We start from the raw sequence: 20,196 nt of genomic DNA on the forward strand, positions 1-20,196 counted from the left end.
CATTGGTTTGGCAGGATTTTCTGGGATCCTTTTTCTAATATGAGCAGTCATGAAAACCGTTAGGCTTTTTATTATTATTATTTCTGGAATATCTTTTGATCCTAAGACTAAAGCTTCGGATCCTGGGCAGTGCCGAGCGGGAATGTCTCTAAGAACTTGTCGTCATTTAGCCACTGAGGTCCCACGCGTGTTTCCTTCGAATACCTGCCATGGTTCCAAAGCTCTAACAAAAGTGGGGAATGTCCTCATGGTGCACAAGTAATGCTGCCTTTGTTTCTTATGTAAATGTTGTCCTAAAACTCACCCAAGGTCAGTAATGCTGCAATACAGAGAATAGTCAGAATTTTTAAATGTAAGAAGTTTTTCTGGGGGAATGTGGTGAAGTCAAAGAGAATTTTGGCCACAGTGTCTGTTCCTCTAAATGGTCTCTCTCGTTTTATTTTGGTCCTAAGAAATCAGCTCTTAGATCTGACGTCTGGAGGGCCTGGGTCAAGGATCTCTAAAAGGGATGGGCAAATCTGTCTGCTTTGCAGAAGGAGTGTTAGACCAAGGGGAAGATGTAAATAGATAGGAAGGATACATGCGACCAAAAAGACAGTCTGCTGAAGGAGTGCACCTGGTGCTTGAAATACCACTGTAGCAAGAATTAACAAATATTCACTTTCTCTGCTATTCAGAGGAATAATTTTGGCTCCTGTGTCCACCTTCTCTTTGAGCAAAACCAAGTAAAGTGCCGTCTCCAGTCACTGAATGCTTTCTGAAAACTGGCTTGGCAAGGCTATGAAATATAAATGAATTAAATTTTATTGGTGTTAATTAAGAGGCATCATCTCAGAAAATGCACCACTAGAGTTTAGTCAAAATATAGTGGAAGGTTTCTAATAGGATCGTGTGTGCAGGTTTTACTTCCATCAGAAAATGGTATTTATCCTCCAGATTTTTCAGACAGTGCGTTCCATTAAGGCCACATGCAAAATGAAGTTATAATGGTGAAATATGAGTGCAAATATTGACCTTTTTTTTTTTTTTTTTAATATCTGTTCCAGGCAGAATATGAAATTGCTCCAGATGAAAAGCTGGGAGAGAAAGGAAAGGAAATCATGATGAAATACCTCACCCCAAAGGTAAGGGGCAGCCAAAGTGGCATTACGGAAGGAACGCTGCAAGGCACACCTTTGCTAAACAAGGTTGTTATAGACTTTGTAAGCCAGACTCCTAAAATTTATGGTGGCAATCTCCAGTGAATAAACCTGCAAGTCTTATACAAACAGTCAGGGAGAAAAAAAATTATAATCCAATCCAGAAATTGACTTCTAAGGATGAACTTGAGTTTACTGAGGCTTAATTCATCTGGGGATGAGCAAGGGACTTCTTTGGTCTCTTCTTGTTGTGCAAAACTCTACATCTGTGGTGCAAGGCAAGAGACGTCAGCTGTTATCAACAGACACCACAATTATTTCCTATCCGGCTCAAAATTAATTTCATATACTTTTTTTTGTAGAAAGCACTGGCAAAAATGGTCTTTAGTATAAAAACTGGTATGAAAATTCCCACTGCTCCCCCCTCACTGTTTGCCCCCCAGGGTATCCAGGGACATGCAAGGCTGATGTGGGACAGGGTGTTCTGGAGCTGGGAGCTGCTGTCACCCGTTCTCGTTTCCACCGCTGTTGGTTCCTGAGTGTTTTCCACAGGGTGGCACTCCAAACAGAACTGCAAAGCTGCTGCTGGAATTTTGGACAGGCTGCACTGGGACGAACCCTTTTTTTTGGGGGAAGGGGGATTTCGATCATTTACTGACTCCATTTAACCTTTGCAACAAAAGTCACTGCCAGTAAGCAATAAACATGCGACTTCAAACAGAAGAAGAAGGATTTTTCCGAAGTTGCTTGCATAAGAGTAATCAAGATGCACAATTGCTGCTTTAACTGTTTCATGGGAGAAATACGTTTGACCTTCGGGAGAATTAATTGCATTTTTGGCAGATGTCTTTTTAAAGCCTTTAAATGGTACAATATGTTTTGGAGGTGCAGGGGCAGAGCAGACCACCTTTTTTTTTCCCCTAGTCTGTCATTTTCCTACAATAAATTTCAATGCATACTTTAGGTTATCTCAGGCTGCATTTTGGGATCTGGTTTCACTTACTGAGCCTGGTTAGTGTCATGTGCAGCCATTGAGCGCCGCCAGTCCGAGTTCCCGCTGCCCATTCATTAGGGACATGAAGTTCCACTGCTTTTCAAACCCATCAAAATGACCATTTGTCTTAAATTTTCTGTCAACAGAGGAACAAGGGACAAATACTAAGGGAAAAGATTTCCCACTGCCCTAGTTCATATCTGGAGATGGTGACAGGCATTTTGCTGATAGCGAGGCTAGTAAAGTGAGAGAGGGATAGTGCTGCTTTGTTTCAGATGGTCTTGGTGCAGGTTTCCAGACACCAAATCCCTTCCCTGGTGTCCCTTGACACTCCTGCCATCCTTGTCCATTTGTCATCAGCCCCATAGTGCAGCAGAAACACGTGGAATGGTTCAGTGGCGTAAGTGAATGTGCAGTGAAGACCAATGAGCAGTTGCTGCTTCATCAAGAAAAAATGGTGGTGTTAGAGGAAGGGAAGTTATTTAGACTCCAGAGCTGGAGTCTATGCTCCCTGCTTCATATTTGACGTGTGTACCTGGTTTCTCAGTAGGTAAAATGGGCACAGGATATTTACAGTCTGTTCTGAAACTTTTCTGCTATCTGCAAGTTCCCTTAACATCTTTGGGCAGAAGGAAACACAAAGTTGTGCTCCTTCACTTGTCATTTGAAACTGCCTCCCTGGTGGTGATGCTTTAATGTCTGCATTGGCCTTGCCGTACTTTGTTATTTTTTAATGGGAAACTTCTGCCTCTTGACAGCGGGATGTTGAAGCCCTGGGCAGCAGAAAATACTTCCTAGAGGTGAGGTTGACTGTGCCATAGCAATGGGCTGAATGCTAGATTCTCCAACAGGTCTCCCACACAAAAAATACTTGAAAAACTAGGGCAAGGCCTAGGTTAATTTCATTTCTTTTTAGATACTAAGGTACTCAGGTCAGGAGTTCAGATGGCCTACTGTCCTTTCTTGTGAAGAAAGAGAAATAAGAACCTGCAAGGGACAGATCTGAAGCCGTTAGAAGTCAGTGAGTCAAAGCCAGGTTAGATGCTTGCAGTCAAGAGGAATGAATTTGGACCCAAATGCCCTAATGGAATATCATCCTGGCCAGCAAAGAAGCCTTCTTTTTATTAGAAGCAACATTTCTCCATTTAGTTATCAGTCCCTTGAAAGACAGAAATTGCCGCTGATTCCAAAGGCTGCTTCTTTCATAGGAACGCTCCTTTCAAGTAGGCGTGTGTCTGTTCCTCAAAGAGCCTGATTGTCTTGATATAAAAGTAGTGTGACATACAGCTTGACTGATAGAATACAATTACAGGTTTAGTTCTTGGACAGATAATTCAGTATTATAATGTGAGTATTTTTACCAGAGTGCATGATCAGAAGCAAAATGAAAACAAAAAGTAGACCTCATGCTCTTTAATATTTATAAATGATTTTTTGGTTCTTGCTTAGATTTTTAAATTTCATACATATTTAGCATACAATGTGTCAGTATATCATCACTCCAAAGTGCACTCATTTGCATAGGGAACATGCACTTTATTTAATAAAACATATGCTACTTGCTCAGCAGAAAGGAGAAGACTTCCCCCGATGAACAGACATCACACCAGTACAGACGCAGGCGGCCGCTGTCTGCACGATGGTGCTGCACCGCACGGTTATTACCGCAAACTCAAACGTGTGGGAGCAGCGAATTCGCGTGTGGAGAGCTCTGTGTGAGAACATTCAGCATCAGCCCCGAGGCTGCTAAACAAACTCAGCATTTGCCAGGATTGTCGAGCGAGGAGGCACTTTTTCAAGTAATCCTAGTCCGGGCTCTTCACAACCTTAACATCCTGAACAGCCCCTTCGTGCTCACAGGGGAAGTTGAGTTCTAGCAGCCTTTTGTCATGGTTGACACCAGGGATGGCATGAGCAGGTCAGGATTCCACCATCTCCCTGGCCTACAGGCAACAGCGATGACAAGTTCTAAATGTGTCCTGGTACTTGGAAGGGAAAACGGGTGGTTTAGGCCTCTCGAAGAAGTGTCACGTAGGAACAACATCCCTAGGGATGTGGTAGAGTCCTCATCACTGGAGGTTTTCAAGATGCTGTTGGATAGGGTGCTACAGAATCTCATCTAGGCTCCCTTTCCCATGAAAGGTTGGACCAGATGATCTTGACAGTTCCCTTCCAACCTGAGCTTTTCTATGATTCTATGTGCTCAGGTCCTCACCTAGGAAGACATTAGTATTTCCTCTCCTCTCAACATTTGTTGAAACGTTTGTATCCATCAGGCCATTCTGAACTATTTGATGGGAGTGACATGTAAGGTGTACATGTGATCCTCACACCAAGGATGCTGAAATACAGATGTTTGCCTGGCTTCCTCAGCAGCTTCACTTGAGCGGTGAGCAGGAGAGTGAAAGCCCACAGGAGAGGTATCCTGTAGCTGAAGACACCTCCCATCCTCAAAACACGCTCTGAACAATCGTTACCCTGCTCCTCCAAGGAGGTCCAGCTGTGAGCTGGCTGCTCCTCAGGGGCTAAGTGGGGATGAGCACTGGTGGGAGAGCCTTTTTCATTAAGAGGAAGGGACCTAACGAGGCATGTGCAACCTCGACCGTTAAGAGGAAGAGACCCAACAAGACGTGTACCACGTCAGAACTGTGATCCGAAGGGAGCTCCACCTGCAGCTGCCTTTGCTTAACAGGAGCAGCACAATAGTTCTTGACTAGACTCTTGCTTCTTCAAGAGGGGCTTTAAAAGTTTCCGTGAAAAAGGCACTTAAAGCTGCCTTCTTGACTTAATAAGCCCGTAGGGCAAAAGTCCAACCCACAGGAAGTCTGAAATTTCTGAGGTTGTGAAATATGATGGTAAAACTGCTAAAATGAATTGGTCACAAATATTTCTTTCCTGGCTTTTCCTAATCTCAGCAGTTGAGTGGGAATGTTTCAACTTTATGTTCCAGTTCTGTCTGTAAATGGAAAAGGCCTCAGTGCTCTGTGGAACAGTTGAGTTAAGCTGAACCCAGCCTGGCTTCTTTACCTGGCTGCTTCTTTTACTGGAAGAGCAGAGAGATGTGTTTACCTTTCTACTGCTTTGAAATTGGAGTTTTGCACCTCCATGCAGCATTTTTGCCCTCCTGCCTGCCAGCTGCCATGTCATACTCTACTAAATCACTAGCCCATTATTTTCTTTTTCACTGTAAATCACCTTGAGATACTTTGAGAGACGATATATAAAACTAAATTGATTTGAAATGGCTCCTAAGACAGACTCCATATGCCATTATAGTTTATATTTGGACTCAGCTGGGTACTAAAAATGTTACTGAATAGGATGTCTAATGTGTATTGTTGTCCCCATTAATATACTTCACAGAGTATGAAGAACAGCAACAGCATTAAGTTTTGTTATCTGAATTCCTGCTCGGTTTCTTTTCCTTCAGGAAATGCACAGAATAAAGGCTGTGGTTGCAATTTCTTTCTTTGCTGCAAGAGGTTTGCTGGACACAGCAATAACCTCCTTACTCCAGTCTAAGGCTAGCAATGGGTATTTTGCTAAATGAAAATATGTCTTTGTTTTTATGAACAATTATAGGATAAGGAAGGGAGGGAAAAGTCCCATGAAAGGGAAACCGGCTGATCAGCAGTGCCTGGCCTTCCACTTGTCTGCCAGCTAAAACATGCTCTTCTCTCAAATCAGTTCTTTATGGAGAAGAAAATATCTATGTAATATGGGTGAGATGAAATTAAAATGATGTATGAGCCCTTCTGCTGGACAAAGCTGTGCAGCTGAGGCCCAGCTCCTGCTCACAAATGCCCTCGCTCAGCTCTGGGTGTTGCCAACGAGTAGTTTTCTTTTTGCACGCCGTTGCTTTCATCTCCATGCCAAGGATCTTTGCCTTCTTCCTATTTTCACCACCAAAATAAATGCAAACTTCAGCACCTGCACTTCGAAGTGAGTCATCTGCTCTGATCACTAAAGCCTTCCATCTCCCGTAAGGAAAGTTTCATGTATAACTTTTCAGTGATTCTGGCTGAACCCTGGAAGGGCAGGTCGCACCGTACCGCGAATTGGATTCAAGTACTGAGCCCTCATCCTCTAACTGTTTAATTTCACTTAATGGTTTCTAAGGAACGCGTTATAATTAGGTTTTGGAATGGCCAAAACAAAAGCTGAATGTCACTATAAGGGAAGCTCTGAAAGAACGAACCATTAAGCTTCTGTAAAGCAATCTGCAGAGTTTAATGCAAGACAGAGGCTTTCTGTTTTGAAAGGTGAGCCTTCGGGGACTGTTTTCTACATTGTTACCTTCCTCGTACAATTCAGCTTATATCACTTACATCCAGCAAGTCATCTCCGTCTCCCTGTAAGCTTATTATCTTGCTGATAAAAGGCCAACACAATATTGCTTTTCACCAGCTACAGTGGATGGGCCCTTAAGGCTTGGTCCAAGAGTTATCTCCACAGCTAGTTTTCAAATTTTTCTAAAGCGTACGCATTTAATTAATGACCCAATTGAAGTGAGCAATGAATGAAGTGCCTGTCTGAGCAGAGTGTGTTACATGGATTCAGGATGGGCGAGAATTATTTACTTGCTCAAAGCGTTATTCGCTGTGTCCTTTGGGTTCCTACTAGGAGACTTTTTCAGGATGCTAAATACTTAAGTAGAAATCCTGACCTTACTTGAGCCAAGAGGAGTTTTGCCATTTAATTAATTGCCCTGGGACTTTACCCTTTGACTCAATGGATTTCTCATCTCCCCTTTCTATTGACTTCGCTACTCTACGGGCACCATTTTAAGCAGAGATGATAGCATTACTTAGGCCTGTGCTTTGCAGCTAGCATAATCGATACATAATCCAGTCTCTAGAGAAATCAATACATAATTCTTGTTGTTCCAGAGACAGGCGATCAATATCTCTGCTGATCACTATGTCTTAGTCCAGGAAAGTACCTTCTCAGCGTACTTTCTGCATCGGCTCATCTTTCCCAAGTTCAATTCTGGGAAAATATCTGAGCAGCAGGACAGCAACCTTGTTACTCAAATTAATGCTTTCTAATCGGAGTGTATTTTAGTAAGCATTCTTCTACCAGGGGCCAGGCTGTAATATAGTGTGGCAGAGGAATCTGAAAAATCACAGTGTTGCCTTGATTAGGAGTCGCTTTGCTGTGGTCTCAGACTAAAAGGCATTTTCTCACGGTTGGGTCAAGTCCTATTTCCTCATCCTTTACCCACTGTTTATAATATAAACCTTAGTTAACTAAACACTGAGGGGTTTTGTCTCTTGCAGTGGTGCCAAACGGCATGAGAGCCTATGGAATCAGCATGGAGTCTGCTCTGTCCTGGTGATGCAGGTCCTGGGGCAGTCCTGTGTCCCGTGCTTTAGACTTAAGAAGGGCTGCGTTTGCAATGCTATTGCCCAGACTGCTTGACATTCTGGGCTGGACTCATTAACTACACTGGTTTTATGTTATGTGCTATTAGTTGACTTCTTCCTTCTTGTTTTGGAGAGGTTGCACTCTCAAGTTCACATGCTTCTTAGCTGTTTGTCATTTGTGGTCAGGAAAACCATTTGGATGATCCGGTCAGTGGGCAAAAGCCTTCTAGCTTTCCTGAGTTTGCCAGAACAACTCTGACTTGACCCTTTGGAACATGGAAACTTGCTTCAGCTAATTGATGTCAACCACACGTGAAGCTGGCTGACATCTGCCTGCTGGGGCAGGGCAGCCCCCCCAGGCTGCTCTGACTCTTCTCGGAGACCAGCCAGGCCACCCGAAAAGGCTGAGGACACTGTGAAAATACAGAGACATCTGCTGAGGGTTATCTGACAACAGGAAGGATGCACTTGCCTGTGCCCTTGGCTAATGAATATGCTCATTATGGTTTCCTCCTCTTGTTTTCAGGGGGGGTCATGTTTTTATCCCCTCTGCATACCCCTCATCACTTATCCTCAGTTCACATGGATTATCCAATGGCCAGGGAAGTTAATTCTGGGCTTTTAAGGTTCATTCAGCTTCCCCAGAAAGAGCCTCTTCTGCCTGAAAATTTTGCCCACATAGGAAAAGAAGGAATCAGCCTTTTCCGGCTGTCTGAAGCACTGGCTTGCATGGCATCCAGAAATCTGCGGGAGATGGGTTTTGTGCATTTGCGCAGAATGACAGTAAAACAGACATTAAAATAGAGTCCAGGCTCTTACACTCCCAACACACACACTGCAGCCGTGGTTGTCCAGACACAGGGAGATCTGCACAGGAGAGAGGAGATAGGTGACTCCTTCTGTACACTGACTATACGGGGAGCTCAGGGAGACTTTATGTGTCTCTGTTTTGGGGTGATTATAGTGCAATAAGGCAAATTCCACGCCAGGTGTAATGCAGAACACATGAAATTACATTCCGTGACATATCCACACAGGTTTCTGTGCATGATTTCTCAATACGCTTTGAACACCTGACCTCTATGGCCCTTCTACCCACCCGCTGCAACTTGCAGCAGCTTTCCTGCTTGGTTCAGCCCTGGATTTCTGAAGCTAAAAGAGTAGTGGGTCAACAAATGTCTCTCTGAGCTCAGAGTGTGTTGTGCTAAACTTGGAAACTGTATGCTTGATCGTAACAAAGGAGAGAATGAAGAGGCTCATGATGAACGTGGAAGTTAAAAATGCCTTATTTCTCATGTGGTTCCCACATAAGAGGAAATTAGGACTCTAGAAAAACATCTAGAGACCTCAGCAGCTGAGCAGCCTCACAAGGACTGGCCAGGCAAATTCAGACGAGGTGCCTGGGTCTGACACCTTTGGCTGGGATGATGTAACTATTAATAATAGAAGAATATAACAGAAGAATCACTAAGCAAATAGTGTTAGAATGTGTTATTTTAGCTTGGAACCAGGAATCATAGCATTACCATAAGAAATGTTTTAAATTTAACAGAAAATACATTTATTTGGATGCATTAAAATATCACTAGATAAGTGTAAAAAACAAGAAAGTAAGAATGATTTTGAAATAACCAACATGTGTAATTTGTGGAAATGTGGCACTTCAAACTATTAATGTTTTGGGTTTTTTTTTTCTCAGTAATGCAACTACACTTAGAAAACCCACTTAACCAGCAAGCCAACCTCAGCTTGTATGTTAATTTATTATGTTTTGATCAAGCCATACTCTGACCCGAGTCAAAAATCAAATGTATAGCAAGTTTATTATCCTGGCACAGATGCTGTTTGTCCAACAAGCAAAGCTGAGGAAGAGAGGAATAGGCCACTGCAAACACTGTGTCATCTCCTGCAGTAAATATCTTCCCTCTCGGTTTTTTGCTGATGGCTATTACTGTATGATCGTTAATGGATCGTGTGACACAGGTGATTAGGGAATGCCCTGTTTCCAGCCGTGCCAGGTAGTGATTTTGTTTGCTCTTGTGGGTGTTTCCAGTCTTTCTGTGAGCAGGCCGCTGCTTCCTGCCTACTGTTTATTTAATTCACTTCCCAATCCTTTTTGAGGCTTTTCCAAACTATCTTTTGGTTTTTCATTTCTTCATTCAAGTGTTTCCTCAGGATTTTGACCTGCTAATGGCCAGAGATGAAGGCAAATTCTGCACAATCCCCACTGCACGACAGCCATTGACTGGAGAGCAGCCTTTGCACAAAGCAAACGGCTCGTGGACCTCAGCGTGAGGGCCGCTTGCAAGGGAAGGGTTACTCGTGTGTACAGGTTTATGTCTGAGAGGAGTGAATTCAAGCAGGGATCTATTTGTTTTCCTGCAAGAAAGCCATTCGATAACGTTGAGGTTGTAAATGAGTGTTTATAGATTTAGGGATTTTTTTTAATATTTTAATGGAACAAATGACGTTTGGTTTACCAGAGGAAGCCAAGCTATGACTATTGCAACATAAGGTTGCTCGCTAATGTTTAGGTTATCCATCAGTGCGGGAGGACATTAAAAGGTAGAAAGGTTCTGATAAGAGGCTGGACACTGGATGCTATCCAAACCTATTAAGCACATGTGATGACAGAAAAAAAAATCCTTCTGAGAACAGAAGCTTTCAAAATTCTCCTGTCATCTTTGTTGCCACTAATGGTGAGAACACTGTTCTTGTCCCCAAATGCTTTATCAAACATCTGGCTGCTGTAGTAATGCACTAGAGCAATGACTCGGTTGGCTTGCTAACAAAAGAGGTTACCTTTCCATCTGGTGATGTTTCCAAGGACTGAGTTCCCTAACTTTTGAGTAGCTAAAAAAATCCTGGATACTATTAATTAGTCTTCTATTCTTTTTCATAAGCTGCCCCCGTCATCTTGCTGACAGCTACTGATACTGGTTATTTCATCTGTGCTTTCATTCTTTAAGCTGTGTGCAAATTGCTTTTAAAGCAGAAAAAAGGCAACAAGTAAAAGATAATTTCCCTTCCCCTACTTTAAAGCAAGTTTATATAAAACCATTTCAGGTTGCTAGTTTATGAGCACCCCTACACCAATTAACCTGTGTGTCTATAGAAAGGAGGAAAAATTTGTTTCTTTGGTAAAGAGGTCTCTATAAGCAGGTTTCTAAAGAATTATTAAAACAGTACAAGTAGGGAAGGACTAGTGTTTAAAGATAGTGGAAAATATCTTGCTAAGGACTTATCATGAAGCCCAGTTTCTCACTAATTGAAGTCAAAAGCATAGTGACCAGCTTAGGTTCTTAATCTAAGCTGTACCAAAAACCCCACAGCTGGTTGGGATAGCAGGGAGGGTTTTGACTTAACTGAAGAGTATAAAGTCTGCCGCTGATTCACTGCACTTGCAAAAGAAGCTGATGAAACAACTCAATTTTGTCTGATGGGACATTTTATTATTTCAAAATTGCTTTCTGTGGTGCTTTGAGTGTTTAAGATTTATTCTGGTCACCTGTAGGAGCCAGGAAGAAATATCTCCTTCTTGATCTAGCCAATCTTTTCCTTTGTTGCTCCGAAACTCATGTTGTGATTACATGCCCAGATTTTTCTGGATCAAATAATATAACATTCCAAGGAAACCACACTTTGGATCGAAGATATTTATGGAGGAAATGTTTTGACTCACAGCATTTGCCTGGCAGTTGCTTGTTTGCCATCATCAGGAACAGAAATGCAGTTTCTAGAAAGGAGCATTTTCCTTTCAGTGGTAGCAGTTACAAAAAGGTCTACTGAGAACAGGAAAAACAAGGTATAGCTGGATAGCAGATCCTATTGCTGATCAACAGGAGAGCCATGAAAAGTGCTTCATATTCTTTCTGTGCACTTGTCAGAAAGGAAACCTCAGAGGTTGATGTGTTTCTCCAAGGAAGGGCATAGTTCAAGACTACAACCAGTACCCCAGCACCAAAAAGGAAGGGTGATGGAAACCAGAGGAACTTCTCCTTTTCCTACCAGTGAGCTTGCCAAGGCCCAAGAGGCAGCCCAGCAAGTCCGGAGCGAGCACGTCAGCCTGAAGCGACATCAGATCTACTGCAGTAAATGAGTTCATGAACAAAGGTCATTAGCATCGCCTGTTAGGATGGATTAGTACAACCTCTCCAGGCAGAAGAACATGTTCAGCTGTTTGCTGAGGGCTCTGTTGTCTTCAGTCATTGTATTTTTCTGTGTCAACATGTTTTGATGGTTTAGTGGAATATGAAGGAAAACAGATTCATCGTGACTCCAGATCAGCTTGCAGCTACAAAACAAGCCCCACAGTTGATAGGCTCAGCTGCTTCGCTTCATTTAGCTACCAGCAAGTGATCCTGCCCTCAGCACTGAAAATACCATTTGATCAGAGAACAGGATGGGGTTCAATTTTTCTCCCGTCACTGACCCACTTTAAAATCCTGGGTGAGGTATTTCATGTCTTTGGCCCCTGTTCCCACTCCCAGGGCTGGTGTGATCAGTTTTCTTTGGAAGCTTTAGCTCTCATGACGTGTATGTAGTGCCTGGCATTACACTCTCAGGTATAATGTCTACACGCTGTCGTAACAGATAAATTGCTACTAATAACCCAGCTGCTCTCCATGCTCCCCGTCCACCTCACTGCCAGTTCCTACATCTGTCATCTCAAAGCAAATATCCTGGAATTATGAAGCCTTGTGCTTTACTGGTTTGCCTCATACAGACCCAGATGACTTTGTGGTAGGAAAAAAAAAAAAAGAAAAAGAAAATGCAGAAGTTGATTGCTTAAAATGTTGCAGCTGCTCCTGATGTAGAATTGGCTGTTTACTACGTATACAGCTAATACCGAGCAGACAAGATCAGACATGGGGCAAGCAAAAAGAACGCTCCAACATTTTTGTGCAGAACAACAAAAGCGTCAGGAGGCTGCGTGTGCTGTGACAGTGCTGGGGACCATTCCCTCACCACCTTGAAACACGCACCTAACCTGGGCTTCCCAAAGTCGGAGTGCCACCGAGACACTTCTCTCCTCCTCCATTGCTTTCCTCTGCGTTTCTCACCATCAGCACCTTCTCCCTTCCCCTCCATCAGTCACCAGTTGCCTGGTCAGTACTTTCCAGGCCTCAGACCGAACCCCAGTGCCATTGGCCTGCCCAAAGCGCGAGGAGGGGGGACATCAGAGTCCCCCGAAGTGGCTCCAGATGTCTCTCTGCGGCGGGGCAAGCAGAGCCTGACATGTTCCTGCTCTGAGGGCAGCGGAGACACCATGGGCCAGGTCTTAGGGTGAATCTCTAGCCACAAGCATCAGATCAGCCTTGGGGGCACAAAGAGGCAGCATTTCATGGTCTGTCTTTCGCATTCCATTACCCTTCCCCTTTGAAAAAGTGTTACCTGAGCACATAAGCTTGACTTTCCCTGGTTTTGCATCTACCAGCAAGACTTACACTGCACATCTACCTGCTCTTCCTTTTCCTAGTAGCTGCTCAGATTACAGTCCTTATGAGTGTTGACCTCACAGGACTGAGGTCAGTCACCACTGAGTGTCATGCCATTGCTACCTGTCCCGGTAACGGCTGCGCTGAGCCTTCCTCAAACATCTGGAGAAGGATGTGACTCTGCAAAAGCACCAGCAGCAACGGCACTGCATGTGGCAGGTTTCCCACCCCTGACACAAGCCGTTGCTCTCCTTGCTGGCCTTGGGTCGCGGCTGTGTGAGAGCAAAGCAAATGCAGCAACTTAACAACTGGATGAAGCCAATATTTCCAGAGTTTTGTGTATGAGCTCTTCTCATCCCATCGTGCACCATCTCACACCATTTTAGCCTGTTCCTCGCATAGTTTTGAGGTCTCTACTAGTAGCAAGTCTGTGGAGATTTGCAAATAGATTATATGTGGAAAGTTACTGTCAGCATCTGAAAATACACATAAGACAGAAGTGCTTGGAACCGCAGGCAGCTCAAGAAAAGTTATGGCTTGAACTTTTGTCCATTGACTGAAACATTTTTAATTGTTTTAAGCTAGTTTGTTGTGGAATGTTTTCATAACCTGAGACATAACATATGCTGCACATTATTTGTTTTATGCAAGTGACTTTTAAAATAACTCATCGCGTTTCAATATGATGGCTGCAAGTCTGAAACTTGCCAGGAAAGCAGTTGTGTTTATGACAAAAGTTTGCATGAAATCTATTCATTCTAAAAAACGTGGTATCTTTCCGGTTCATATAATTTTTGTAGTGATTAACAGTCTTGCTTTAAGACACCGTGATGACTCACATCCACTGGCAAGAGTTGGTATAAACCAAAAGCCTGTATTTCTAGGTTTCTGTTCTTTATTCACTAATTGCAAGCTACAAATGGACTGATTTGAGAAACCTGAGCATCTCCAGCTTTCATTTATCTCAGTGAGACTTCTTTGATTTCAAGCACAGCCAATGATCAACTCTTCTGCAAAACACAACTCTTGAACCTCCCTGTTGACTGTTCTGTAAAATATTGTGAGATTGCCACCTCGCTCATGAAGACTTAGTCATGCAATGAAGCTTTAATATTTCAAGTTTCTTAGATGAAAGGTGCTGTGTAAGGATAAAGAATTGCCTCCAGACTAAGGACCTGCCCTGTTTCTTGCAAAGTCAACCTGACCGAAGTCAGTGCTATCACTTTTTCTGATATGAAGTTCAGGGTTCTACAAGCTATTTCATTTTTTTGTCGGAGACAATGGTGATTGAGACAAATGTCTTTCAAGTGGGAGTATTCGTTTGCAAAGACGATGCTAACTCCTTTGGTCACAGCTCCAGGTTTCCTTTGATGAGCAGTCAGCACACAAACTCCCTTCCTCATCTGTTCTTGGGCCACGCTGTGTGCCTGTGTTTTACAGAGTCCAGGCTTTTGCAAAATCATTGGTGCAAAGGACTGGGAGAGGGCTCAAGAGCCTCTTGCATTGAGGAGAGATCAAATGCACTTAGATCATCAACAGATGTCTGTCTGCCCTCGGAGGACTTTCAAACCTCCGAGAACAGATTCTACAACATTCATGTGCCTGTTCTTGTGCTTCCCTGTGTGGAAAATTGGAAAAAAAGGCTTCATATCTAATTAAGTGGATTTCTCATCATTCCCACAGTGTAGAGCAGAACATGCAGAATAATTGATCCTTGCCCTCTTTATTAAAAACATCTCTACATTAAAAGACCTTTATCATGTTTCACTCTTACTTTTCCAGACTAAACAAATCTAGTTCCTCCACGCTTCCCTTTGGCATTTTTTTCCCAGGCATGTTTCTCAACCCTCCAGCCCTCGTCAGCTCTCCATAGCTTTCTCAAACGGTGATGACCACACAGGATACGTCTCTAGCTGGAGTCTCAGCACATCCCTCTCAGTTCCCATTCTTCTTTGGGCACGTTTCCCACAGAAACAGCAACGCTGCACACAATAAACCAACCCTGCACACACAGGCTCGTCCCGTGTGTGCATCTGCTCTGGGCTGTGTCCAGCTATTGGAAATAATCGTTATACAGTTATACAGAGACACCTGCTACTCACCCCACCCCGGTTTCAGAAGATCTAACCCAAACTGCCAGGTTCTCAGGAAGATGCTTTTACTTGTTGAAGTTGCAAACGTCTGCTAGCTGTCTGCCTGCTTTCACTGCCACAGGCTTCAGGGCAGCACCTATAGTGCATCACATCTTGACTGAAGTCAGCCATTTGGAAGTTCCATCTGCAGGAAAACTAGAACAAATAACATGTTTTAACAAACAATTAAGATTATCAGGGGTCTTCCAAATGTCTCCCTTGGTACTGCGGGCATTTCAGCTTGTTTTACAGAGAATTTGATTAGCTGATTGAGGGACAAAAGGTCGGGTGTCCTCCACACAGTCACAGGGGAAACACCATCAGAGACATGTTGGACATACCATGGCAAATGAATAAAGATAATTTTATGAGAAGGTTTATTTGTTTGCTGTCCTGTTCAGTGAAGGTTGACAAATACTGTGTCTTGAAGGGCCGAGTGAAGTAGCCTATAGCAAAACTTCCAGAGCTGTCAAAAAAGGAGAGTTTACATCTTAAAGTATAGTGATGCAACACGACATTCAAAACAACAGATAATGGGGAGTTACACAGCCTGGAAGCATTCAACTGATCTGAATCTGACTTCACCTGTTTTCGGTACTTTGGGAGAGGAGGGAGGACAAGCTACATTCGACCTCTCAGCAAAATATGAAAAATATCTTGCAGGCCCAGAGGCTTAATTGGGAAGGAACAGTGATCTTCCAGTTTTTGTGAACACGCGCACAACTAACCTTGAGCAAGCGTGTGACATCTCAGCTCTTTTCCTGCCATTTATTGAAATGGAAGAGCAGCTGGGAGGATCTCTTTTGTCTTTTAATTTATAAACAAACAAGCAGAATTTGCAAGTGGATACATTTTTCTCTAACGTGTTAAAGGCATTCAGAAATAACTGAATATCCATTTCTTGTTTCTCAGATAATCACTAATGCATTTCCTAGTTGCGTTCTTTTCTTAAAAATTAAACAAGAGGGCATCATAAAACTGAGATGCTGCTTTGCCAGCAAAATATGTATAAGAAGGTTTTCAGTTTGTGGCCATACATGAGAAGGCGCAGAAGACAGGAGATTTGGGTTAAAACCTGGTGAAAGTAGTTTGAACTTTTGGACTTTTATTAAGCTGTCTGGTCAAAAAGGATAACGTGATTTTGTTGATGGATCAATTTAAGCACCTTTTGCATTGCCACAGTCTGGGGCCATGGATCTGGTTTCAGTTCCATCCGCTTTACCTTAGTGTTACTCTGTTGACTTGTCTGGCCTAATTTCTGATTTATATTATTGTGAGATCAAGGATCACTTTCTTTGCCTTCCAGAAACAGAAAAGCCATGAGGGAAAATACAAGACTGTACTTGTTAAAACTACCAAGAGTTTTGCTTTGAATACAGGAAGACGTAACAGGTTTCTGCAGGTGTTTCCAAAGAGTTAGAAGAGTATTCTTTGTCACACACTCAGATGTCATGATCCTGATCACGATGTGTAACTCTTCCAGCTGACACAGGAGATGTAATATGTCCAAAAAGGTGTCTCTGTTCCCCTGTAAAACCCAAATTTACTTTTACAGCCATTACCCATAATGCAGTGGAAGAACAGTGTTAATGACCATTTCATCAGGGCTGCAGAAATCTCTTGCACCTCTCCAGGGAAAAAAGCAACTTTTTCTTCCATAAGTGGCCAAAGTGTCACCTTTCCAAGATTTCACTCTTGGGATCCAAATGCTTTCTTGCACTCGTAACCTGCGCTACCTCATTGTTCACCAGGGGAGCAAAAGTAGGTTGGTGGGTTGGGTTTTGGTGTGTAATTGTTTCTGGCTTTGTTTGAACACTGGGGAGGCTGTAGGTGTGTGCAGTACGACAGGGGAAATGGCAGTGGTGGGTATTTAATAGGAGTGGTGGGAGCTATGAAGTCTCGAGGAAAACCTCGGGAAAGATGACATGATGGCTCCCTAGACCGGTCTGCAGGGCTGGAAAGCATTGGGTATGTGCCTCCCGTACACGTGGTGCAGCTGCTCTGCCCTGAACTCTGTCAAGCGCTGCATAATGACACAACATGTTTCACTGGTCCTACAAAACCTTTGGAAATGATCAGCCTGTGAAAACAAGTGACATTTTTGTTACAGAAGGTGAAGTGGTCTAGTAAAATATTTGCAATACACTCTAGAGCTTTAGTCCATGTACAGATGTCAGTGTATTTATGTCTTTACCTACCTTGATATTGTTAGCTTGCTCGCAATTTGTCCAGAAGAAGAAAGATTCAAAGGTCAGCAATGAGTGGTTTGGAAAACCCAAGTGGTGACTGTATCTCCCACAAACTTAAAGAGAGGAATCGCAGTTCATGCCATTTCTAAATACTTCCCACATTGTCTTACAGTTTCTTTTGCTCACTCTTCTCCCCTTTCCCTGTGAGAATTTTGTTTCTTCTTTATTAAAAAGTTTTAACTGATGCTCACAATTTATTTTTCAGATGTACTTTGATCCCAGACGAAATTTAATGGAATTATTACTATAATAATGCATCATGTGCATGATCTGAATTCAACACTAATCTCAAGGCATCTTACCTCTCATTAGTGTTGCTTGGTGTGAGCAAGAATCAGGTCATTTGGTCTAAATGCCTAATTATGGGGTTTAGAACTTAGCTTTTGGATCCCAATTTTGGCCTAGATTTATTCAGTTAGAAGCCCTAGTATGAATTTTACATACGTTCAGCTCCATTCACATCAGAATAGACTCTCCCAATTCACAGCAGTACAGACCGTGGAGTTCAGTGGTGTTTCTGAACCCTGTAAATCAGAGATGTTCGAGACAAGCAGGTCTCGGAGCAGTGGACATACAAGCTTTAGGTTGCCAATGAGCTCGTGTAGCACACCCCACTGAGTATGCAACATATAAACGTACAGGCAATAATTCATATGGTTCAACCAAAATACTGCTGATCATTAGGCTTTAGTTCTTACCCAAATATTCTTTTAAAAGTTTTGTTGTTAAATTTGGTTTGATTTTGCCTTTTTTTTTCTCCCTCCCCCCCTTTTTTTCCCTCTGTAGTTTCAATGCAGCAGGTGTAAGACTGGAAAACGGGACTTCTTGGGTTTTTCCCTACTTCTTTCACTGCTTCTCTCTTGCCTCTGCTTACTGTCTTGAACTAAAACTGGGACTTGACATCTAGAGTTAGGAAATTCTGTTAGTTGTCCTATTTACTAAGACTTGTTCTACACTTCTTGGTTCCTTTCAAAATCAGTGGCCAATCAAGTTGAGAAAATCTGGCTTTGCCTCACTTTCATCATCTTTTAGATGATAATATGGAGGCTTATCTAGCTCCCAAGAAGCTGATACTTCTTAATTATTAGCAATAGACTCTATATGTAATTGAACGTGGGTGTTCCCCAGATATCTTTTGCTGAGGATATGGAGGAATATGTGGAGGAACTGAGGAAATATTTCAGTGAGCTCAAAGATATCCAGCATATCGTCTGTCAAGGCTGAATTGTGAGACTGCGTTACGCGGTGTGCACAGACAGTTCCATAAACTGTGTTCCTTTTTAAAAACATTCAAGTAGAACAAACTTTTTCACGTCACAACCAGGGTCACGTTCACATTTCAGCAGTGGGAAGGAAAAGATAAAAGACTTAATTTCAGCTTTCACCATGCTGGAGATTTTCCCTGGCTCCACCTCTGCCCCCCGCTCTGTCCTCATCCCCAGGGGTTGCGTGTCCGTGCTTGCCAAGACATCCCCAGCGAAGGGGGAGTTAATGAGAACATCTGGCCAGGAATGAGTGATGCTGCTCTGTGACCCACCCACTCAGCACATCTGGTGGTCGTGGCCATGGATGGGGAACCTCAGCGAGTGTTAAGGATTCTGCAAGGAAAGAGGATTTTGTCATCTATGACCGGATTTATTGAAAATACCCAAATCCGATTGGTTATATAAAGAGGCTTTCATGTCCATGGGAGAAAACTCTAGAAATAGGTGCACACACACACACGCACATACACACTTTGTAATGTAATTGCATTATACTCCCTATGATTAAGAATGTGGACTGCCTAAAAACTGTCTTTATAGATAATTAGTCCCAGAGGTCCTAAACTGGTTAACCATCGGGGCATATTGCAAAAGACCTCTCTTTGGTAAGGGCACTTTGAAGGGGCTGAATGTACATTCTCTCCAAAGGGTGGAGAGGATGAAAAGAGTCTATGTGCTTGGTTGGCAGAGTTCCTTTTCAAAATGATTATTTTAAAACTGCTGGATTATTTTTGTCCTTCTAATGAGGAACTAAACTCTCCAGACACATCTTCTTATGTTATTTGTATATACATCAATAAATACCAATGCTCTGCTTTTGTTTTCCTTTGCTGGTAAAAAAAAATAATAAAATACAGGGATTTTTCAGCCAGCACAATGAATCATCAATGAAGTGAAAACACTGGGCAAATTCTCTTTTGTTTAAGAGAATGGCCTGTACACAGTTCAGGCCGGCACATTTTTCATGGGATGCAAGGGAGCGGTTCAAAGAATTGGCATGGAGCACATCCTGCATATTCATGAGGCTGGGCAAGGAGGTGAAGGTACAGGAGAAGGCAAAAAAGCGATGTGAGGAGACAGTGGAATGTGGAGCGAGTTACCACAGTATCCTATTTGACTGCTGTTAGACGTAAAGCTCCTTTGCTTTTACACAACCGCTGGAATTGAATGGAAGCAGCTCAGGGCATAAATAATGAATGTGTCTTTGACACGTTGAGAGAGGAGAATCTGCGCCTCGTCACAGAGATAACGTGCCCCTCTCTTCTCTCCCCAGTCTCCAGCCTTCGTTCCTGAAGTCAGTCAAGATCTTATCCAACAGACAGAGGAGAAACTCGAAAACAGCCCCTGCAAAGAGCTGTTTTCTCCCTGTACAAAGTAAGTATAACTCAATACCCAAAGATCGCAGGGTTGCAGTCAGCAGCTTGTAAGGAATGTGTCAGGTAAAGAGAGACATTTCCATTTGAACCTGAAGCATGTATCTTCGGTTTCTGTTGCCTTGCTGACAAGCAGTGAAGTCACTTCATCTGAACAAAATATAATAAATATTTCCATGCCATTATATACACTACACACAGGCACTTAGTGTCTCAGGTATTTGACAGAGTGTTCTAGCC

General features: G+C 42.9%; 1 protein-coding gene across 3 annotated transcripts in view; it reads left to right on the plus strand.

Moving 5' to 3' along the window:
* The window catches only part of GRK5 (G protein-coupled receptor kinase 5), a 167,468-nt gene that overhangs the window by 114,830 nt on the left and 32,442 nt on the right, over positions 1 to 20,196 (plus strand). For 2 of the 3 annotated variants that reach the window (XM_071812195.1, XM_065842993.2), the window contains exons 4-5: positions 1,047 to 1,124; positions 19,857 to 19,957. In XM_071812195.1, the coding sequence (XP_071668296.1) occupies positions 1,047 to 1,124; positions 19,857 to 19,957 (179 nt within the window). Of the gene's footprint in view, positions 1 to 1,046; positions 1,125 to 19,856; positions 19,958 to 20,196 lie in introns of those variants that run through there. The other variant, XM_071812196.1, reaches the window with a different exon arrangement.

The sequence above is a fragment of the Patagioenas fasciata genome, chromosome 8 (assembly GCF_037038585.1).
Source record: "Patagioenas fasciata isolate bPatFas1 chromosome 8, bPatFas1.hap1, whole genome shotgun sequence".
Classification (NCBI taxonomy): domain Eukaryota; kingdom Metazoa; phylum Chordata; class Aves; order Columbiformes; family Columbidae; genus Patagioenas; species Patagioenas fasciata.